This window comes from Oncorhynchus mykiss, chromosome 13 (genome assembly GCF_057628025.1).
Source record: "Oncorhynchus mykiss isolate SJ-2025 chromosome 13, ASM5762802v1, whole genome shotgun sequence".
Taxonomy (NCBI): Eukaryota; Metazoa; Chordata; class Actinopteri; order Salmoniformes; family Salmonidae; genus Oncorhynchus; species Oncorhynchus mykiss.
In genome coordinates, this window is record NC_143034.1 from 49,947,004 (window position 1) to 49,970,536 (window position 23,533).

Here is a 23,533-nt window from a genome sequence, read left to right on the forward strand (position 1 = left end):
CATGCAGAGTAGTGATGATTGAAAGACAACTTGAAGTTTAAAAAAATGTATGTATTAAAACGATTATGAATGTCATTTCCCCCCCCCCCCCAGTGGTTGCTGTCCATAATTGTAGTGTACATGATTAAACAATTACCGTGCCAGGCCTATGAACAGTATTTATAAAAAGTTGATATCCACATGTACTTATAAAGTGCTCCACTGCTCTATAAGTCCAATGGGCCTGGCTTGTAGCTAGCTACCTGTTGGTGGGGAGCACTACAGCTCTGTGTGTCCGTGCAGTACTTCGTCCAGGCTGGCTGGCTCCTGGCACACGGCGGGGGTGGTGAACTCCATGAGGTACTCACAGCGACTGGGTTCTGACGTAGACGTCACCACCGTCTCCTTCCCACACGTCAGCTTCACCTGACCCACAGAGGGACAACATTAACCCTTCACTATATTCACAGGATATGTTGTGGGTCAGCAGTATCTCAGGAGTAGGGACCTGTGCACTTAGTGTGAATTATCATGCCAATTCCCCACACAGCACCCCAGCACCACATGAAACATGATTTGACTTAATACTCTTCATATGCTCTCAGCATATTAGACTGTCATAAAGGTGCAGCATTGGGCTGGGAGGGAAGTGGACTGGAGAAGATAGACTTACTGTGGTGGACCTATTGGGGCCCTGCCAGCACCCCTGCCCATGGTCATACTTCATCACAGAGTATAAATTGTCTTCAGGACCAGCCCATTGTCCCCACAAGCTACAACGAGGACAGAGACAGAGACAATGACCACTAACAATCTTAACGGTTTTAGAAGGACCACAGTCACTTGAACAGTTAAAGGCTCCGGTAGAATGAAGTGAAGAGGTTCTCTTACCCAAGGTTGGTCTCCGAACCCCCAAACTTAGGTTTCTGGGAGACCCTATTGAATGGACACAGCCTGTAGATGTACCTGATGAAGAGGGGCAGAGTCTAAGATTTCATCTTTGGTAGACTCAAACGGTTTCACATTTCTCTCACGAAGGCATAGACAGACTATGGGTATTTACAAAGATAGATGAAGTATACGTACTCGCTTGTGGATAATTCGTAGCACTGGCTGTAGAGGTAAGCAAATTCTGCACTTGGCCCAAAGTCAAAACCAATCTCCTTCTCAAGGTTCCTGCAGATTGAAATACATTCAGGATCACAGATTAATGATTGACTTGCAGTCACAGGGTACATTCATTTGTGTTTTCAAACCTAATAATACAACCTGTACTTGTATGCTTGTGTAGTGTTTGCATGTTGAGTATCATCATGAGTAGTTTTTGTGTTGCAAGGACTAACATACAGTTGTTGCCAAAGCCAGCAGAGATTAAGCATTGTGGTTGCAATCTCACTTCATTTGATCGTCCACTTCCCGGAGAGCCCTTTCAGCTTCATCAAAATCATCCCTGGCTTTCTGGGCAGCTGAGGAACAAAGACAACGAAGCGCAACCTCAAAAGGACAGACCAATGAGACATACAATTCCACAGCACGGAAAATCACAATTCAGACATTTACGCTTAATATCATCTGAACCCCCTACTTTGTATATTCAGACAAACACAAATTGTGTCCCTGTTTAAGATAGTGCGGGACTAAGCCCAGATTGTAAAACGGATGACTGTATGCACCATCAATAAGGCTCTGGGTCTCTGTGTCGTACGGTGGCATGGACACCTCATCGTCCTCTCTTTTCTCTGGGGTCTGCACGGTGGGAGGGACCTGATAAGCAAACATGCGTTACATTACTGGGACAACTGACCACCCAAGCCCTCCAATACTAGCCTAGCTCAGGCCATTCCCCTCCAATGTGAGGATTTCCAACTACCTTCTCTTCCTCCTCCTCCTCCTCCTCGTGATCATCTTCCTCGTCGTCCTCCACATCCTCCTCTCCAGCGTAATCCTCGGGGTAGTGGTCAGAGTCAGGGTCAGAGACAAAGTCCCTGGACTCCTCCTCCTGGGGGGTCTCCACTGGGGCAGGGGGTTCCGACTGGCCCTGAGACACCTACACGGTCACATCAACCAAATCACACACTTATATAGCCCTTTAAAGCACATTTCTCACAAAGTGCTCGACAGTAACCCAGCCTAGACACCCCATCTGAGGCTCCAGGACACAGACCATTCTACTAGGATACGGAAATGACTGTGGAACATTAGTGTTCATGTGGTGCTGACCTCTGACAGGTACTTGTCTTTGATACCGCTCCACACAGTTTCAAATGTAGACGTGTCCACTTTGTCTGCTCCTCCCAGCAATCCCTGCAGGAATGGATTAGGAAACCAGAAAAATGGTAAGACGTCTATCTTGAAATATATATATATTTTTTTATCTTAATAAGACATCTTACTGCACTGGCAGATCATGTGCTCATTTTAACCTACAAAGGCTGGATACAAGTCAGAATATCTTGATACAAGACAAATGACTGATGTATTTTCTGGGCAACTTAAAACAAGTAAATGCAAATGCTTTGGGTAAGCAAGATCATTTAGACTTCATTAATATGTCAACCTCAAAAATAAAAAGTGGTTAATGTGAACCTAACTCACAGCAAAAAAAATGTAAAAAAAGCAATCAAATGTAATTTGCCTAGACTTGCTTGTGACCACACACATCTACAGTTGAAGTTAGAATTTGACACACACTTAGGTTGGAGTCATTAAAACTCGTTTTTAAAACGCTCCACAAATGTCTTGTTAAACTATAGTTTTGGCAAGTCGGTTAAGACATCGACTTTGTGCATGACAAGTAATTTTTCCTAACAATTGTTTACAGACAGATTATTTCACTGTATCACAATTCCAGTCGGTCAGAAGTTTACATACACTAAGTTGACTGTGCAGCTCGGAAAATTCCAGAAATTGATGTCATGGCTTTAGAAGCTTCCAATAGGCTAATTGACATCATTTGAGTCAATTGGAGGTGTACCTGTGGATGTATTTCAAGGCCTACCTTCAAACTCAGTACCTCTTTGCTTGACATGTGAAAATCAAAATCAGGACCTCAGAAAAAAAAAATTGTAGACCTCCACAAGTTTGGTTCATCCTTGGGAGCAATTTCCAAATGCCTGAAGGTAACACGTTTATCTGTACAAACACCATGGGACCACGCAGGAAGGAGATGCGTTCTGTCTCCTAGAGATGAATGGATTTTGGTGCAAAGAGTACAAATCAATCCCAGAACAACAGCAAAGGACCTTGTGAAGATGGAGGAAACACGTACAAAAGTATCTGTATCCACAGTAAAACGAGTCCTATATCGACATAACCTGAAAGGCTGCTCAGCAAGGAAGAAGCCACTGCTCCAAAACCGCCATAAAAAAGCCAGACAACGGTTTGCAACTGCACATGGGGACAATGTCCTCAGGTCTGATGAAACAAAAATAGAACTGTTTGGCCATAATGACCATCATTATGTTTATAAGGGAAAAAAAAGGAGGGGGGGGGGCTTGCAAACTGAAGAACACCTCCCAACCGTGAAGCACGGGGGTGGCAGCATCATGTTGTGGGGGTGCTTTGCTGCAGGAGGGACTGGTGCACTTCACAAAATAGATGGCATCATGAGGTAGGAAAATTATGTGGATGTATTGAAGCAACTCATCTCAAGACATCAGTTAAAGCTTGGGTCTTCCAAACGGACAATGACTAAACATAATTCCAAAGTTATGGCAAAATGGCTTAAGGACAACAAAGTCATGGTATTGGAGTGGTCATCACAAAGCCCTGACCTCAATCCTATAGAAAATTTGTGGGCAGAACTGAAAAAGTGTGCGAGCAAGGAGGCCTACAAACCTGACTCAGTTACACCAGTTGTCAGGAGGAATGGGCCAAAATTCACCCAACTTATTGTGGGAAGCTACCCGAAACGTTTGACCCAAGTTAAACAATTTAAAGGCAATGCTACCAAATACTAATTGAGTGCATGTAAACTTCTGACCCACTGGGAATGTGATGAAAGAAAAGCTGAAATTATCATTCTCTACTATTATTCTGACATTTCACATTCTTAAAATAAAGTGGTGATCCGAACTGACCTAAGACAGTGAATTTTTACTAGGATTAAATGTCAGGATTTGTGAAAAACTGAGTTTAAATGTATTTGGCTAAGGTGCATGTAAACCTCCGACTTCAACTGTAAATATTGCACTTGGGAAACAATCTTAAATTAGAAATAGAATGAAACAAACAGGCCTTCTACAGTATTTTTTCTCTATTATAGTGGCCACTATAGTAGACATTGATCAAGTGCACAAGGCTACATGTGTGCAAATAAATGTTCACTGAGTAAAAAATCTCCCCCCCTCACTCACACGTGTTACTGTCAAGTTCAACACAAAAGCAATATCTTTGGGCTACACTGCACATTATTACATTGTACACTTTATGCCTGTGGACATCTGTTCTACAATGTGCAAACACAGCATGATACCCTTTGTTGGCATAATTGATCTCTTTCAGGCAGAGAGTATACCTGGCATACTCCTTTCATCCACTGTATTGAAAAAGTGAGAAAGAGGGAAAGTGTGCAGTGTTCCTTTCACCTCTGTAGTGACATCCAGCTTAAGCCAGGCCCAGCTCCACTTAACTGTTTAACAAGCAACGCCTCATTTTCACCTAATTCTCTCATTCTGAAAATGAACCATTTCACACAGATTGCCATGGTCCAGTAAGCAACTAACGCGTTGTAACTTGAGGAACGGCAAGGAGTAGTATAACGTTACCAGTTAATACTATAGCGAATTGGTTAGGTTACTAACCGTAGCTAGCAAACATTAGCTGTTGGACTTTATTAGCCAGCTAATTTTCACACCATAAACTCAATTATTTGATCAGTTAAGTTGGCTAATGTAGCTCAACATTTCTCTGGCTAGCGAACGGATCATTTGATCCAGCTAGCAAGATCCTTAACAACGCAAACACTTCTCACTCACCTCAAACTTTCCAAATGACAGTTGTTTTTCAGTTACAGCTCATGAAGTACGCTTCATCTTCTCACCCCCATCTCCGTGGTCAGGCTTCTCTCCTACCTCTTCGATATCGTTCAGGGGACGTGCTGCTGTAAGCTTTCCAGAGCGAGCGCTAATGCTGTAACTAGCAAGTTGTCTTTTCTCTCTTCAGTAGAGTGCTGCATTTTGTGAACGATTGGCTGAACCTTGGATACAGACAGTATTTCTCCAAACGCAAATCACTCGTTCGCATTCAGCCAGTAGTCATCCAAAGCCACCCGGCCCCGTCCAAACTTTTCTCATTGGATCTACACGAATCACGTAGATCTCCTTTTTTGGGGTTCAAAACGGCAGATTTCGCCAAAAGGAGACTAGTTTGCATCCCTGTAATTTACCAGTGTGATAGAAATGATTCTCGTTACTTGGGGAGGAAGATGAGACATCTTACCTGAGTCTCTGTTTCTGACAGAGAGCCATCGGAGTCTGGATCCAGCTCTAGATGGGACTGCAGTTCAGCCACAGAAACACTGAGAATAACAAAAACACCCGTATTAGTCACTCACTGAATCACACTGAAATATCTCTGAATATCTCCAACGCTGACAGTTACACACTACACTCACTAGCCGTCTGCGTCATCATCCAGCTCCAGAAAAGCCTCAGCCATTCTAGTTTTGTCCTTCTCCATACGGATTAGTTCTTTTTGTTCTGAAACAGACAAAATCAAATCAAATCACATACAACTTAGAAAGAGAAATCTTCAACAGGGCTTTGGTAATTGACTTCCAAATCATTAAGTTAACTACATCAAAGGTATTGAAAAATATATCTGACTGGAAAGTCGATTTGCACTGGGCATTTCACAACATTTAACAATGTTTAACTATATGAATATACTTAAATATCTTGGTTTTACCAAAAAGCACAAAAACACATTTTTTTGTGAAGAAAACAAATACATTGAGAGAATTGTGCATAGGTTAAAAGCAGAGAGATAATGGTTTCTAGTGTAATACCAGTGTACTTACCCTCCCAAGCCTTCAGGTGGCGCTCTTTAGCCTCTTTCTCTGGATCCTCCGCTGTTTCTTTCACAGTCCTCAGAGCCTCCACCTTCTCCTCCAGACCCTTCTTACTACCCTGCAGCTCAGTCAACTTGCCCTGCACAAACACGTGGATAGAAGTATTTACAAAAAAAACATTTGAAACATACAAAGTCTTGTCATTTCATGAACTCATTCAAAAGGCAAGAATTTATACCAATCCCTCTACATAAGAAATGGTCTCTGTATAGGCCCTAGCCATTTCTGCTGCCTAATCAACCCCAAATACATCTACTACCCTTTTCACACCCTTTGGTTGATTAGTCTCTCACCTGTTTGTCCTCCTGTCCCCTTTTAGCTTCATGTATCAGTTGTTGTTTGAGCAGAAAGCCTTCCTTGGTGATCTCAGCCATTATCTGCAGACTCTCCCTCTCCTTGCGTCCCATCTCCCTAGGGGTCACACAGCCAACACAATCAGTCTTCACACACGCATACTGGGCACACACTGGAGGAATCATTCGGCAACACAAAGGCCAATGTTAGTGTTGTAGTCAATATTAAATGTTTGCAGAATGCTGTACGTTTTACAACTGCTCACCTGCAGGTGTTTTGACAAGTGGCACCACTGTTGTACTCGTCTGTCGTGTCACAGCAGTCTGAGGAGAGAACACACTTCATCAGCACAACAAAACAAAAAATTGAGAGAACGGGACCACTGATCCATGGAAAGATACTGTGACGATATTCTTACCACAGATGCCGTCGTTGATCCGAGAGGAAGGGATGAAGGTGGGTCTGAAGCCAGCGTTGGTACAGTGGAAGCTGCCGTTGGGGCAGGCAGCAGTACCTGTAGAAAAAAATGCAAAGACATTCATTATAATCAAGACCTTAGTGATAACTGTGCATAGAAGTGTGTAGTGTCTTGATAGTGGGTTCAGTCTGGCTTTATTGATGAGAAGTGAGCGATACTGCACCTGGTTCATCCGAGCCATCCCTGCAGTCGCAGTAGTCATCGTTGACCCGGTCAAAGGGGATGGTGCTGGAGCCATCCAAACAGGTAAAGGGCTTGTTCTCCTCATAGAACTGTCTCTCTGTCGGGATCGTGGGGACAGGTAAGGGTTGGGTACATAAGAGCAAATCTGAGAGCCAATGCACACCTGCCAGGTTAAAATCCATGCTCACAATGGGATTCTGAAAGCTAAAATAACAGACTGCAATAGACTAGGCCTACCTCACTGGCTGTGATGAGAACCATAACGTTATTTGTCTGAATTCGGGTTAGAATCAGATGCCAACTCACTTGATAGTGGTACTCCGCGTGGACGCTGGATCTCCACCGCTGCGCCAGTGCCCATCGCCAAAGCCAAGCTCATCAACAACAGTAGAAGCGCACAAGACATGATGCAGTATCAACGGGGCCCAGCTACACTTTCAAGAATTCGCGGCGCTACTGCAAACACAACTCAAGGCATTAGACAATGTACTTGAACCCAATACAGCTAGTCATCAGACACACCATCATTCACAACATTGAAACAGTCGGCCCCATATGAAACCTCTGATACAATGCGTTAGAACGACATTTTCAGAATCATTAAGTCATATTTCAATACATGTAAAGATAAGTAACGTTAACTTCGCTAAGTAACGCTATTAAGTTAGCTGATGAACTAACGTTATAGTAGTAGCAGCAAGCTATCACCGGTCTTGATTTAACGCGGTAAAAACGTCCTTTTGAACAATATTTATGAATGCTGTATACGCAATAAAGTATCATGTTCACAATAAAATTCTAAAAACACTTATACAATCGTTATTTTCGAAGTAAAAATATGACTAATCATCCATTACCTCTCTTCCGCAATGCTTGAGGAAACGTCTCGAGCGCTCATGCACTATAATGTTTTCCTCTGATTGGACTAGCTCTCGAATCCGACCTGTGATTGGAGAATACTTGTGGCGTGGTGCATGATGGGTAATGAGTTGGAAGCAGCCATGTCAGAGAGGGTGGAGAACCTCTTTTGGCCATGTTATGTGGATTTGAGGTGTCTCTGTCAAAATACTTAGTGGTATAAAGTACACCTTTTTTTCAGTTTGAGCCTAAAATGACATACCCAAATCTAACTGCCTGTAGCTCAAGACCTGAAGCAAGGATATGCATGTTCTTGATACCATTTGAAAGGAAACACTTGAAGTTTGTGGAAATGTGAAATGAATGTAGGAGATTATAACACATTAGATCTGGTAAAAGATAATACCATTTATTGTACAATCTTCTTTGAAATGCAAGAGAAAGGTCATTATGTATTATTCCAGCCCAGGTGCCATTTAGATGTTGGCCACTAGATGGCAGCAGTGTATGTGCAAAGCTTTAGACTGATTCAATGAACCATTGCATATCTGTTCAAAATATTGTATCAAGACTGCCAAAATGTGCCTAATTGGTTTATTAATACATTTTCAAGTTCATAATTGTGCACTCTCCTCAAACAATAACATGGTCTTCTTTAATGGATACTGTAAACTGGACAGTGCAGTTAGACTAACAAGAATTTAAGCTTTCTGCCCATATCATATATGTCTATGTCCTGGGATTTTTTCATTTTCTCACGATCTCATGCTAATCGCATTAGCCTATGTTAGATCAACCATCCCGCATGGGGGGGGGTTAGACGGACACCGATCCCGTAGAGGTTAAGTCGTTTTTGTCGGATTCTGTACTTTACTATTTATATTTTTGACAACTTTTATTTCACTACATTCTTAAAAAGAATAATGTACTTTTTACTCCATACATTTTCCCTGACACCCAAAAGTACTCGTTACATTTTGAATGCTTAGTAGAACAGGAAAATGGTCCAATATATGCATTTATCAAGAAAAGATCCCTCTGATCTGGTGGACTCACTAAACATACATATACATATTAATTTATAAATTATGTCTGAGTATTGAAGATAGCACCTGGCTGTCCGTAAATATAAAAAACAAGAAAATAGTACCGTCTGGTTTGCTTAATATAAGGAATTTGAAATTATGTATACTTTAACTTTTGATACTTAAGTATATTTAAAACCAAATACTACTATAGTACTTTTTTACTGGGTGACTTTCACTTTTACTTGAGTCATTTTCTATTAAGGTATCTTTACTTTTACTCAAGTATGATAATACGGTACTTTTTCCACCACTGAAAATACTTCATAATTATAAGAGAGGTAGCTATGATCAAGGCAAACCAAACAATTAGACAGCGTAGCCTGAAACTGTCAGGCTGAAATGAGTCCATCAATTCCTGCGATGGGGTTTATCATATGTATTGAGAATCTTCATGGTGTGCAATGGAAGTCTCTGTAGCCCATTCTTACTAATCGTTTAGATAGTCTTTGATAAACATGTAGGCCTACTCATACACGGATTCTCTCAAAATAAAAATATGGTGTGGAAGCGTAGTATTCACATTCACTTTATAAACCACAATAAACCAGACTATTGAAGACCTTGACCTTTTAGTCTACTCCTTTTTTATAATCTCTGATATTATTATTAAGCACACACAGTAGCCACAGTATTTCTCTTTGCTTATATTATTAAAAAAATCTTCCTTTATTTGTAATTTTAACACACTTTACAGTACCGAACAGTGAAATAAAATAAAAATATACTGATATATAATTGTATTATATAGCTGTTTGCTTATTAAATGCATTTTATTCACAAAATAACACCTCAGTTCTCTCAGAAGAAAACCTTTCATAAAAATAATATAATAAAAAATAACTTGGGACACATTTTACACATTACAGCAATATAATTTACAAATATTACAATCATTTCATGGTGTTTTTTCCATTTATATAATTTTCCTAACTTGTGAACAAGTAACACATGATTTAAAGCCCAGATAATTGTTCTCAGAGGGAGTCTAATATGACAAAAGTGATCAAGAAGTGGAGGTGCTCATTTCAAAATGGCTACGCAATGTCTCTCTCAGAACCCTCTTGTTTTTTTTTTACCTCTCGCTTCACCCATACACATCTGTAAATTACTCACAATCACTCCTACATGGCATATTGATAATGAATAGTTTTCATTGATTATGACTTGAGCAATATGGAATGGGCAAACATGGAATCGCACAATAGAAAAAAACTAAGGCTTGAAACCAGGTCCAACGGAACCAGTGAGAAACACAACTACCAAATCCTCAAAAAAAACACATACTGTACCCACATTAACCACATTGTCTACCCTACAACCTCCCTTAAGATAAAGTTCGGGTACAAAACATTTGCATTTTTCTGATGATTAATCTAATCCTGTTTCATCCAATCTATCTAATTAATCTAATAATGACATTTACACACTTCTCTGTGTGAGAAAAATGATAGCACAAAAGAGAAAGACAGAGGAAAGATGAGGACAGAAAATGAGAAGGAAAGCGTGACGGTGTGGTTTTACTGATTTAGTTATTTTCTTAGAACTAAAACGTGGTTAATTATCAATGATAATGACCTGAATAAATGTGTCATTTACAATCCAACATTACAAAATATACAAAACAAGCTGTGATAATGCTAATAGTTGTATTATCAATATGTCATTCTAGTTGCGTTTCTAGACCATCCACCAGAATGATACAAAAATAAAAACTGTACACAAACTGTTCGAAGAAAAGACTTGTGGGTATTTTCCATGGTTTTCTTCTCAATATTTAAAAAGAATGTCAGTAATTCATCAACAGAGTCATTTCTTAGTAAGAAATGATCGCTACAGTATTGTGTTAAAATGGCAAATCAAATATTTATTTGTTTTTATAGCTCATGACAAAACAAAAAGCCAGATAAACAAAGCCATATATCTTCAAAGACAGGGGGAAGCTTCATTGGGAATCTCCTACTCCAGGTACTGAGACAGTAACGTTGGATTCCCATATTACAACAATTAAAGGCCTGTGCGGTGACACCGCAATGCTGCTCCAGCCAATCACAGAGCTGGACTGGATGGATCTCAGGCCTCTGTTCCATCAGGCACAGGCTGAGCTACGTTACCGACCAGCAGAAACCAGCTATACTTATGTTGTTGTTTTTTTACCCTGTGAACAACTCCAAGTCAAACTGAGACCTATTCAAGCTGTGTGCTGATCAGTCCTGTGACCATGACCTCATACAGCTAGGATGGTGATTCTAGTGAGTGACGACACACAACACATGACAAGAGAAAGGTCTCTCTCTCTCTCTCTCTCTCTCTGTCTCTCTCTCTCTCTCTCTCTGTCTGTCTGTCTGTCTGTCTGTCTGTCTGTCTGTCTGTCTGTCTGTCTGTCTGTCTGTCTGTCTGTCTGTCTGACTGTCTGTCTGTCTGTCTGTCTGTCTGTCTGTCTCTTTCTCAACATAACATCAGACATTTACTCAGCCCAAGACAGATGTTATTTTCAACCAGAAAAAGTATTGTGAGAAAATATACTTACTCGACATCCGGTCTGCAACAGCTATATGTTTACCACTCATTTGACCTGCCTTCCCTGGAGCTAAATTGGCCTATTTATTGGGCCCTCGTAACTGACACAACACATTCTTAATATTGGCCATAAAATGTTCCTGTCCATATGCTGATGCTGGGTACATTGTGTATAGACACACAGACACTCACAGATAGAGGCATACAGACATGGTATAAATATACTAGGATATTTTGAATTTATCTTATAAATCTACATAGAGGCAGGTATGTATCCTGCATTTGACATTAAGGCAGAAAAGCTTCAAACGTAACAAGAATGGCTGTGTGTGACTGTCTGAACAGCCTCCTTTCTGGCCAAGCTCGTTCTTTCGATTCCCTCCAATCCTGAAATCACCCTGACAAAATCCTCTCAGTCTGCCCTGTCAAAGCATCTCTCCCCTCATCAGTTTCCAATCTGTTGCTTTGGTGACAACTGATGCAGTAAGTGAGAAGAGACTGGTGAATAAATACAGTGTGACTGGGTAAGTGATGGAATGTGAATTTGTGCTGCTGATGATATTATCCTAATTCTTCAAACATATTTAGCAAAAAACAAGAATAAATAGAAAACAGGCAGAACATATACTCTAAAGTATCTCATGGCTTATCCTCAGAAAGTAAAAAAATAATAATATGTAATGTATGTAAAAACTGGAGAGTCCACAAGCAGCAGGTGTGGTGGTGTAGTGATAGTGACTTCTCCTTTATCTACGAGTTCTGAAACGTCTCATCAACTTGAAAAGCAACAAAGGAAGACTTACAGCTGAAAACCTGTCACCACAGAAACAGACTGAGCATGTGACACACGCACACTCACACTCACACACGCGCACACACACACGCACATGCGCGCACACACGCACACGCACGCACACGCACGCACACACACACACTAAATCATGAACAGTTACAATAGATCTTTGAACAAGAGACAATCAAAAATGAAGACAAAAGCAGACACTCCTGTCCCACGATGCATTGCGTCACGACAGCCTCATGTTTCAGGAGCTGGTGTTTCCAGAAAGGCACACAGCCATCTTGCACCGGTAGCGCTTCTTCATAAAGGGAAAATGGGAAAATGGAGGCGGGACCCTCAGGTCCCCTCATCACAGCGTCTTCCTTTCTTTATTAAACGTAATCCTCTCTTCTTTTCTCGCGCCTCTCCTCCTCTATAGATAGATATCTGTAGTCTTCTTTTCTCGCTCCTCTCCTCCTCTATAGATAGATATCTGTAGTCTTCTTTTCTCGCGCCTCTCCTCCTCTATAGATAGATATCTGTAGTCTTCTTTTCTCGCGCCTCTCCTCCTCTATAGATAGATATCTGTAGTCTTCTTTTCTCGCTCCTCTCCTCCTCTATAGATAGATATCTGTAGTCTTCTTTTCTCGCGCCTCTCCTCCTCTATAGATAGATATCTGTAGTCTTCTTTTCTCGCTCCTCTCCTCCTCTATAGATAGATATCTGTAGTCTTCTTTTCTCGCTCCACTCCTCCTCTATAGATAGATATCTGTAGTCTTCTTTTCTCGCTCCTCTCCTCCTCTATAGATAGATATCTGTAGTCTTCTTTTCTCGCTCCACTCCTCCTCTATAGATAGATATCTGTAGTCTTCTTTTCTCGCTCCTCTCCTCCTCTATAGATAGATATCTGTAGTCTTCTTTTCTCGCTCCTCTCCTCCTCTATAGATAGATATCTGTAGTCTTCTTTTCTCGCTCCTCTCCTCCTCTATAGATAGATATCTGTAGTCTTCTTTTCTCGCTCCTCTCCTCCTCTATAGATATATATCTGTAGTCTTCTTTTCTCGCGCCTCTCCTCCTCTATAGATAGATATCTGTAGTCTTCTTTCCGACAGAAATGGAAAATAAGTCACTCAGAAAAAAACAGAGTTCTTGTTGAATTCTAACAAACATGAACTAGTAATACTGACTGACGCTAGTTAATACTCCATATAGAGATGGCTTTTTCCAAAGAGATTCGTTACCAATCAGAGTCAAACACACACACAAACACACACATTCTCGTGTGTAGACTTCAGAGTTTTTTTTTCTCCGTGAATCAAAGTGTGTGAGTGAGGTGTGTTTGTGTGTGGAGGTGAGTTTGTGCATGTCTATGTGTGTGTGTGTTTCAGTTCCAGTGCTACACTGTCTTCAATGGCCCATTATTAATGCTTCTCTATGTTCCTCTTTGTCCTCATAGCAGTTCCTCATAGCATCAGCTGGAAGAAACACCTCCAGCTCCAGCTCCAAATCTACAGTTGCTGTGTAAATAGCTTTTCTTTAAGCAATATTATTTGTGTTCCCTTTTTGAAAAATAGATTTAAAGGTCTATTGTCTAAAGTCTATGTAGTCTTATTTGATCTTGGGTTTTGGCCATTGGAAATAAAGGGTGGACAACAGGGGCGTGGTGTGTGCATGTGGGGTGTGGCCAGGGAGAGAGGAGCGGAACTCATGTGTCATCAGCTGGTGAGGAGGAGTCTTCCTCCTCGCAGTCCTCCACGGGGCTTGTGTCAGAGTGTATCTCCACCCCTGACTGAGCTTTCTGAAGAACTCCCCTCTTCTCCTCCCCCTCCTCCTCCTCCTCCTCCTCCTCCTCCTCCTCCTCTACCTCCTCCTCCATCCCTACTTCCCCTTCCTCCTCGATGATGTCTCCTTCCCTTTCATCCTTTAACACATCCTCTCCTTCCTCCTCTTCTTTCTTGTCTTCCTCCTCTCCCTGACTGCAGTCCAGCACCATGTGATTGGGGGTGGTTTTCCCCTCCTCCTCCTCCTCCTCTTCCTCTTCTTCCTCCTCCTGTCCTCCCTCTGTGTCGTCATCCAAGGTGAGCTTGAACTGGAACTTGTCGATGCAGGCGTTGAGCCTCTTGTCTGGGCCGAGGGGGATTGGGGGTGGGGAGATGGGGCTCTGGGGGATGGTGCTCTGGTACCAGTCCCTGTTGTCCTCCAGAGTGTCCAGGATGTCCTGGGCATCAGGGTGCACCAGGTCCCCCCACGTCTCCCACAGAGGGTGCACAATGTAGTCGATGAAGCCCACCTACAGCACACAACACCAGGAGAATCAAAACACACTAACAAACATCACACTAATAACAAGTACATTACACGGCTAAGGAATTTGTGTAAGCAACATGAGATGACATTTCTAAACATCAATCATACTATTAAGAAAGCATATATAAGCATTAAGCTTTTATAATTACTTTGAAAGTGATCCCAAAATGTGAGTTGTGTGTATGTTTCCTAACCTGACTCTTCTCCACAGAAGCAGTGTGTTTGTCACACATGGGGCTGATCTCCATGCCTCTCTCCCTCTCCTTGTCCCCCTGTCTAAAGAACTCCTCCATGATGCGCTCAGTCCACTCTCTGTACACGACCAGGGGCTTGGTGGGGTTACTTAGGTCCGCACAGTGCACCATGTTCCTCAGCACCTGCAGACACACACATAAGGTCAGGTATCACCAGTGCACAGTAGGCGTTGTGAATTTTCTCAAGCTTATGTTTAGAGGTCAGAGGGAAAAGCTCACCTGGATGCGGTCAGTGTAGTGGTCGAGCAGGAGCACTCCTGAACTGGTCACCTTCTTCGTCTCCACCATGGTCTTCAGATCAGCCAGCAAACTCATGTGCTTGGACATATCCGTCGCCAACACCTTGAGAGGTCAATTAAAGGAGGAGGTCAAACAAAAACAAACATAAAAATAGAAAATAACATTTAAATAACTCTTATAAGCCCCGCCCCTTACTGAGCCAGCAGAGCAGCCCATTAGTGGGTGAGTGTGAGGGGCAGGAGCCTCACCATATCAATAACGAGCTTGCGCAGGCTCTGTCTCTGCCTCTTGCTGAGGTTCTGGAAGATGTCACAGTTGTCCTCGTGGAGCAGCTTGAAGCCCACGGCCAGGTGGTGGTTCTCCAGGACTGACTCATCGTTGTACATCAGAGCCAGCTCCGAGTCTGGGGGAAGAGGACAGACAGAACACACCGGGTCAGTACAGAACACATACTAGGTCAGAGGACCTGTAGACACACCCCACTAGTAACCTTTTCACATTACAGTGCTGACTCTGACATTTTTTTTTTTACGTTATCAGCTGTGCTACACTGACTGGTGAGTTGAGCTCAACTGAGATGTGGTTCAGGGAGCTTTATTCAGTTATAATGCAGTGTACTGTACAGCGTCCTGTCTCCTCCTTTCTCCATTGCAAGGACTCACTGGTGTTGATGAGGAACTGGTTGGACACGCCAGGATGATCCACATCATGGATGGCAGCAGCGAATAACGCAGCCAGGATCTCCAGATCAGTGAACACGGCCTGACGGAGAGAGAGAGAGATAGAACACAGTGTAACCAATCACGTTTTAGAACAGCCTACAGGACATGAATGTGCGATGGCAGTTAGAGTGCAGCTGTGTGCTTCACGTTAGCTGTTGTTAGACGTAGCCTCAGTGTGGGGTGAAATGTGGTTCTTACGTCCAGAGCCGGTGTGGACAGCAGGACGTGGGTGGACTGGGTGACGTCAGCGGCGTGGAGGCTGTTGTGGTAGGCCACGTTGGCATGGTAGTGGTCCTCCAGGGTCATAACGTAGGTCACGAAGGTGTCGACAGGGATTCGAAACGTCTTCAACAGATCCCTCTCCTACAGGGAAGGAAAACACAGTGTCACGCAAACACTCAGGATCCTATACACGTATATGAACAGCAAAGTCTACATTAAGTCTATATGACCACTCTTACCGAAAATCTAATGGATAAAACCACCCACCTGGAAGATGGCGAACATGATGCAGCTGAGAGGCCTATTATTGGAGAATTCAGCCAGACGAAAGATATTAAGGCCCCACTTATTCAAGTCATCCAGCTCCTGGTCAACAGACATCAGAATCAGAAACAGAATCACCTTTATTTGCCAAGTAAATGTACACATACCCAGAATTTGACTTGACATATGACTCCATTTAATCCCTCCAGAGACCAATAAAGATCAATAAATCAAACCAATTCATTTTTGTCCACTCTAATGGAGATAGATGTTTTTGGGCCGTATCTCTGAGGCCATTCATGCCACTGTGTTAAATCCTGTTGTACCTTTGAGAGGACATTCTGATGTATTCAATGATATCATATGACTTTGTACTTTCTCATCCTGTTTTAAAAAAATGGATGCCATCTTAATTTAGCACATTATTTTATTTAAAGGAGAAAGTACATGTATGTAAATGGGTAATCATAATTTTTGTGAGTTCGATATTAAAATTGTTTCCAGTAAGTAAATACAGTACATGACCAAAAGTATGTGGACACCTGCTCTTGTCGAACGTCTCATTCCAAAATCATGTGCATTAATATGGAGTTGGTCCCCCCTTTGCTGCTATAACAGCTTCCACTCTTCTGGGATGGCTTTTCACTAGCTGTTGGAACATTGCTGTGGGGACTTGCTTCCATTCAGCCACAAGAGCATTATTGAGGTCGGGCACTGATGTTGGGCGATTAGACCTGGCTCGCAGTCGGCCTTCCAATTCATCCCAAAGGTGTTCAATGGGGTTGAAGTCATGGCTCTGTGCAGGCCGGACAAGTTCTTCCATACCGATCTCAACAAACCATTTCTGTATGGGCCTCGCTTTGTGCACGGAGGCATTGTCATGCTGAAACAGGAAAGGGCCTTCCCAAAACTTTTGTTGGAAGCACAGAATCATTGGAAGCACAGAATCGTCTTGAATGTCAGTGTATGCTGTAGTGTTTAGATTTCCTTTCACTGGAACTAAGGGGCCTAGCCTGAACCAAGAAAAACAGCTCCAGACCATCATTCCTCCTCCACCAAACTTTATAGTTGGCACTATGCATTGGGGCAGTTAGCGTTCTCCTGACAGCCATCAAACCTAGATTTGTCCATCAGACAATGAAGAGTAAATCTCGCCAATGGTGGCGCACTTTACACCATTCCAGCCGACGCTTGGCATTGTGCATGGTGATCTTAGGCTTGTGTGCATCCGCTCGGCCATGGGAACCCATTTCATTAAGCTCCAGACTAACAGTTATTGTGCTGACGTTGCTTCCAGAGGAAGTTTGGAACTCAGTAGTATGTTACAACCGAGGACAGACAATTTTTACACGCTACGTGCTTCAGTACTCAGCAGTCCCGTTCTGTGAGCTTGTGTGGTCTACCACTTTGTGGCTGAGCCATGGTTGCTCCTAGACGTTTCCATTTCACAATATCAGCACTTTCAGTTGACCGGGGCAGCTCTAGCAGGGCAGAAATTTGACAAACTGACTTGTTGGAAAGGTGGCATCCAATGACGGTGCCACGTTGAAAGTCACTGAGCTCTTCAGTAAGGCATCTCTGCTGCCAATGTTTGTCTATGGAGATTACATGGCTGTGTGCTCGATTTTATACACCTGTCAGCAACGGGTGTGGCTGAAATAGCCAAATCCACTAATTTGAAGGAGTGTCCACATATGTTTGTATATATAGTGTATCTGTGGAATAGTTTGGTGAGTTTTCAGAACAGTGTAATATATTTTTTCTTACATTAAATAAGAGCTAAATAAGATATTGTGTATAAATATCCTGTATTTTTCACTTACTGTACACATATGTATTGTAATGTAAAAATGTAAAAATATAATATTCACCTCATCATAATATCCACTACAGTGCATATACAATCAAATAAAATAATAAAATAAACATTGTAAAATGTTTATTTCACTCCTAAAAAAGTCATAATTCATAAAGCTTTTTTTCGCTGGGTCTCAGCAGGATATGTCATTTTAAATCATCTTCGAAGTGACTGAGTGTTCATGTGTGACTATGTGTAAGGGTCCACAGATCCCAGATCCAGTACAGGTATACCGTACCCTGGCCAGTGCGTCCTCCTGTTCCGTCTTGACTCCGAAGCGTGGCGTGGTGGTGTTGATGGACAGGCTGGAGCTGTGCGTCAGCTTCTTCACTCCACTGATATGACACATGGGCTTGTCCCGCTCCCGCTCCCGCAGGGTCGGAGACGGGATCTCTACCTCATTCTGCTTATCTGGAGGAGACATGGAGGTCAGAGGTTAATTACAATACTTTCGAATGCTTGTTATAAGCATGCATTTATAACTTATTATTATAAAGGCTATAGTGTGCATCATTACAGGGCTCACTTGTAAAGAGACCCCGGTCTAAATGACTGCCTGCACTGTAAACCCCAAGGCCTTTTTAACTCAAATACTTTGAGTAAGTGGAACTCAAAGTCATTATTACATCAAATGTTTATGTGGTACTGACTCAAAACGAAATCACATGAATTCAATTTTCTAAAGTTATGACAACAAATTAACTTTTCTTTTTTCCCCCAGCATGCTCTACTGCAGGTTGATTTTTGGGAATTGTTTTGAATATCTGTGTTCTGTACATTGAGTGATTGATTGATTCATCTTATGTAAAACACAGTTAAATAACATACATTTTTCTAAACTAATCCAATAAATTAATTTGATTTTTTGCACCCGTCACAGAAATGGTTGTTCCAATTGAAATGGCTTAGGTAGTCTCCTCACACTGTTCCTAACCCTGGCAGTCATTATGAATGCAGGTTGTGAGTGAATACACTGTTGGATAGCCTAACTCTGGCTGGATTCCAATAGGAATTACACATCACTTTGCAAGCCAGCCTAAAGTGACTTGTAGAAGTCTGGTATATTTCCCAGGTTTTCCAGAAATCTGGGTTAGAAGATTGCTGGAAATCCTTCAACCTAGATTTTTTTTGAAATTTTGGGAAAGTTCCCTGATGTGGCCTGTCAACCATGAGTTTCAGGCCACTGTTTTAGAGTAAATCTAGGCCTCAAAATAAGGCCTTATGAGATATGTAATGTTTAATTATAATGATAACATTCAACTAGGAATTCACTTGGGGAAGGCCATAGGACATCTGTGTTTCTGTTACTAACAAATACAGTCATGTGTGACGATTCCACAATTCACTCAAAAAGGCAAGGCGCACTGGGAAATTATATTGGAGGCGTGGCTTAGAGGGGGCATTACTCTGATACAACTCAAATCAGGGCCCCCTACAAGCTCACAGTAACTCTATCAGTTTGATTAATAACTACTAAATCACTTTAAGTAACTGTACTCAGATATATTAAGTTCAACGCGTTTCCTCAAACGTTTTGAGTAATGACAGCACATTGGGGTTAACAGTGTGGATAAAGGTTAAATATTAAATAAATGCATTATACTGGTCAGTATTGACTAAAATATAACCCTCTTTCTAAATGGCAGCCGTATAGTGCACTACTTTTGACCAGAGCCACATACATAGGGCTCTGATTCGTTTTCTAGTGGATAGAGGACTGAGGTGTATAAAGGATAGAAGACAAACAGAGACCCAGTCAGGAGTGCAGGTGAAAGGGGAGGTGTGTGACTCACCCAGGAAGGTAGTGGAGATGTATTCAGACACCTGGTTCCCTGAACGACTCATCTCTGACAGGTGAGATAGCTCCCGGTTCAACATCCTCTTAAACTGGGGGAGGAAAAGGAGAGAGAGATGGAGAGAGGGATAGAGAGAGGAAGAAAGAGATGGAGAGAGGCAGAGCATTATATTATTACCAAGAACAGGAGAAGACAGAAGTTAGAGGTATTGCTTGAATAGTGTCTCTGAAATAATGTTCAAGCTGGATTTCATACCATGCTAAAAATAGCACATCGTACTCCATAAGAAAGGAAATCTGTACAAATCCCTTTTTAGCTAAATACATCTAACACATTGTTTTGAAAAACAAAACAATGGGCAGCAGGTAGCCTGGTGGTTAGAGTAAAGATATGTATAACTAACCCAAGATAGTTCATCTGTGTCATTTTCAAAGGGAGCAGATGAAGCATAGCGGGCAGAACAAGCAAGGAGGTTGGCAGAGCCAAGCATGAGCTAACAACATCCCATCGGCCCGTTCTAGCATGTGCTTGTGCAATAACTCAATTCGCCATGGCACTCATTGTAAACATCATTTTTTTTAAAACTTTGTCAAATGATCATGTCTACAAACGTAGTGCACTCTGTTCGAAACAGATTGTAGTTTTGGGAACAGAAAACTTTAGTGAGATCAGGCTTTGATGAGCTTGGGCTTCGATAAGAAAATCTGCATAATATCGGCCCAGTTCCAACTCGTGCCATACTCTCCCATACTGCCGGCCTCCGAGCTTCCTCTCCTCACCATATATTGGTGGGGAGTGGAAATTCCAACCAGAGGCTTCAGATTTATACATCTGGTGAAACATCGGTCTCTATCTGTGGTTAGAGCATTGGGACAGTAACCGGAAGCTATCTAGTTCGTATCCCCGAGCCGACAAGATAAGAAATCAATCGTTGTACCCTTGAGCAAGGCACTTAACCCTAATTGCTCCCTGGGTGTCTCAGGGGGAGCTGGGATATACAAAACACAATTCACACATGCTCTTTCAAGTTTTTTTTTCAATCACTGTGGCATATTGTTTCAGGTATAAGTTGTTTATTTTCAAAACTCTAAGTACAAACCTCTAACCTGATAACACTTGTAATGCCCCCTATCTTAGGTTCAGAACCTTTCATCGTGCATTCATTGGAGTTGAACACATCTTTCACCCTTGAGTCACTCATGCAAAATCTATTTTCCGTGAAATACCATGAGAACATTTAGTTTAGTCATCAATACATCAGGCTCACCATTAAGTCATTTGAACTACCATTTTTTGTCATGTTGTGTCTTGTCTCTGTCCTTTCCCTTCACCCTGTCTCCCTCTGCTGGTCGTTGTTAGGTTACCTTTTCTCCCCCGCTTTCTCCCAGCTGTTCCTTGTCTCCTCTAACTACCCATTCACCCCGTTTCCCACCTGTTCCCTTTTTCCCTCTGATTAGGTCCCTATATCTCTCTCTGTTTCTGTTCCTGTCCTTGTCGGATTCTTGTTTGTGTTTCATGCCTGAGCCAGACTATCGTCATGTTTGCTGTAACCTTGTCCTGTCCTGTCGGAATCTGCCGGTCTATCTGAGCCTACCTATGTTTGGTTATTAAAGAAGCTCTGTTTAAGTTAGTTCGCTTTTGGGTCCTCATTCACTCACCATAACAGAAGAATCCGACCAAGAATGGACCCAGCGACTTCGGATCCTCTCCACTCAGCCGTCGGGATCCAGGGAGCGATGCTAGGCAGACACGAGCAGGAAGTGTCTGCTGCTCGACATGCCGTTGAGACCCTGGCCACCCAAGTCTCCAACCTCACAGAACAGGTTCACCATCTCCGCCTCGATCCACCGGCCACTTCCAGGGCTTTCGAATCTCCGGAGCCCAGAATTAATAACCCGCCGTGTTACTCTGGGGAGCCCACTGAATGCCGCTCGTTCCTCACCCAGTGTGATATTGTGTTTTCTCTCCAGCCCAACACTTACTCCAGGAGCACTGCTCGTGTCGCCTACGTCATATCTCTCCTTATTGGACGGGCTCGTGAGTGGGGCACGGCAATCTGGGAGGCAAGGGCTGAGTGTACTAACCAGTATCAGGACTTTAAGGAGGAGATGATACGGGTTTTTGATCGATCTGTTTTTGGGGAGGAGGCTTCCAGGGCCCTGTCTTCCCTATGTCAAGGCAATCGATCCATAACAGACTACTCTATTGAGTTTCGCACTCTTGCTGTCTCCAGTGGCTGGAACGAGCCGGCCTTGCTCGCTCGTCTTCTGGAGGGTCTCCGCGCAGAGGTAAAGGATGAGATTCTCTCCCGGGAGGTTCCTTCCAGCGTGGATTCCTTGATTGAACTCGCTATTCGCATTGAGCGACGGGTTGATCTTCGTCACCGAGCTCGTGGAAAGGAGCTCGCGCTCTCCGTCGCCCCCCTCTCCGCATCACTACCATCTTCCTCTGCCGGCTCGGGTGCTGAGCCCATGCAGCTGGGAGGTATCCGCATCTCGACTAAGGAGAGGGAACGGAGAATCACCAACCGCCTCTGTCTCTATTGCGGTTCCGCTGGTCATTTTGTCACTTCATGTCCAGTAAAAGGCCAGAGCTCGTCAGTAAGCGGAGGGCTACTGGTGAGCGCTACTACTCCTGTCTCTCCTTCAAGATCCTGCACTACCTTGTCGGTCCATCTACGCTGGACCGGTTCGTCAGCTTCCTGCAGTGCCTTAATAGACTCTGGGGCGGAGGGCTGTTTTATGGACGAGACCTGGGCTCGGGAACATGACATTCCTCTCAGACAGTTAAAGGAGCCCACGGCCTTGTTCGCCCTGGATGGTAGTCCTCTCCCCAGGATTCAGCGTGAGACGCTACCTTTAACCCTCACTGTTTCTGGTAATCATAGTGAAACCATTTCTTTTTTAATTTTTCGTTCACCTTTTACACCTGTTGTTTTGGGCCATCCCTGGCTAGTTTGTCATAATCCTTCCATTAATTGGTCTAGTAATTCTATCCTCTCCTGGAACGTCTCTTGTCATGTGAAATGTTTAATGTCTGCTATCCCTCCTGTTTCCTCTGTCTCTTCTTCACAGGAGGAGCCTGGTGATTTGACAGGGGTGCCGGAGGAATATCACGATCTGCGCACGGTGTTCAGTCGGTCCAGGGCCACCTCTCTTCCTCCACACCGGTCGTATGATTGTAGTATTGATCTCCTTCCGGGAACCACCCCCCCCCGGGGTAGACTATACTCTCTGTCGGCTCCCGAACGTAAGGCTCTCGAAGATTATTTGTCTGTAGCTCTTGACGCCGGTACCATAGTCCCCTCCTCCTCTCCCGCCGGAGCGGGGTTTTTTTTTGTCAAGAAGAAGGACGGGTCTCTGCGCCCCTGCATAGATTATCGAGGGCTGAATGACATAACAGTGAAGAATCGTTATCCGCTTCCTCTTATGTCTTCAGCCTTCGAGATCCTGCAGGGAGCCAGGTTTTTCACTAAGTTGGACCTTCGTAACGCTTACCATCTCGTGCGCATCAGGGAGGGGGACGAGTGGAAGACGGCGTTTAACACTCCGTTAGGGCACTTTGAATACCGGGTTCTTCCTTTCGGCCTCGCTAACGCTCCAGCTGTCTTTCAGGCATTAGTCAA

General features: G+C 43.1%; 2 protein-coding genes across 6 annotated transcripts in view; both read right to left on the minus strand.

Annotated features, from left to right (window-relative positions):
• The window catches only part of LOC110486362 (glucosidase 2 subunit beta), a 9,202-nt gene extending 1,247 nt beyond the window's left edge, over window positions 1-7,955 (minus strand). The window contains exons 1-17 of one of the 3 annotated variants that reach the window (XM_021557889.3): window positions 7,862-7,955; window positions 7,311-7,460; window positions 6,985-7,101; window positions 6,762-6,857; window positions 6,609-6,666; window positions 6,343-6,460; window positions 5,999-6,128; window positions 5,594-5,678; window positions 5,419-5,497; window positions 2,200-2,283; window positions 1,850-2,026; window positions 1,653-1,743; window positions 1,376-1,445; window positions 1,066-1,155; window positions 871-945; window positions 653-752; window positions 243-405 (exon numbers count right to left, since the gene is read on the minus strand). In XM_021557889.3, coding sequence (XP_021413564.3) covers window positions 259-405; window positions 653-752; window positions 871-945; window positions 1,066-1,155; window positions 1,376-1,445; window positions 1,653-1,743; window positions 1,850-2,026; window positions 2,200-2,283; window positions 5,419-5,497; window positions 5,594-5,678; window positions 5,999-6,128; window positions 6,343-6,460; window positions 6,609-6,666; window positions 6,762-6,857; window positions 6,985-7,101; window positions 7,311-7,410 — 1,617 coding nt within the window. In that variant the 5' untranslated portion in view covers window positions 7,411-7,460; window positions 7,862-7,955 and the 3' untranslated portion in view covers window positions 243-258. Of the gene's footprint in view, window positions 1-242; window positions 406-652; window positions 753-870; window positions 946-1,065; window positions 1,156-1,375; window positions 1,446-1,652; window positions 1,744-1,849; window positions 2,027-2,199; window positions 2,284-5,418; window positions 5,498-5,593; window positions 5,679-5,998; window positions 6,129-6,342; window positions 6,461-6,608; window positions 6,667-6,761; window positions 6,858-6,984; window positions 7,102-7,310; window positions 7,461-7,685 lie in introns of all 3 variants that reach the window. The other 2 variants (XM_021557890.3, XM_090196435.1) reach the window with 2 other exon arrangements.
• A 1,626-nt stretch (window positions 7,956-9,581) lies between these two features.
• The window catches only part of LOC110486363 (3',5'-cyclic-AMP phosphodiesterase 4C), a 97,938-nt gene continuing 83,986 nt past the window's right edge, over window positions 9,582-23,533 (minus strand). For all 3 annotated transcript variants that reach the window (XM_090196459.1, XM_021557895.3, XM_021557896.3), the window contains 9 exons: window positions 19,906-19,999; window positions 18,351-18,523; window positions 16,258-16,356; window positions 15,967-16,131; window positions 15,709-15,808; window positions 15,295-15,449; window positions 15,026-15,148; window positions 14,747-14,929; window positions 9,582-14,535 (listed from right to left, as the gene is read on the minus strand). In XM_090196459.1, the coding sequence (XP_090052585.1) occupies window positions 13,951-14,535; window positions 14,747-14,929; window positions 15,026-15,148; window positions 15,295-15,449; window positions 15,709-15,808; window positions 15,967-16,131; window positions 16,258-16,356; window positions 18,351-18,523; window positions 19,906-19,999 (1,677 nt within the window). In that variant the 3' untranslated portion in view covers window positions 9,582-13,950. The remainder of the gene's footprint in view (window positions 14,536-14,746; window positions 14,930-15,025; window positions 15,149-15,294; window positions 15,450-15,708; window positions 15,809-15,966; window positions 16,132-16,257; window positions 16,357-18,350; window positions 18,524-19,905; window positions 20,000-23,533) is intronic.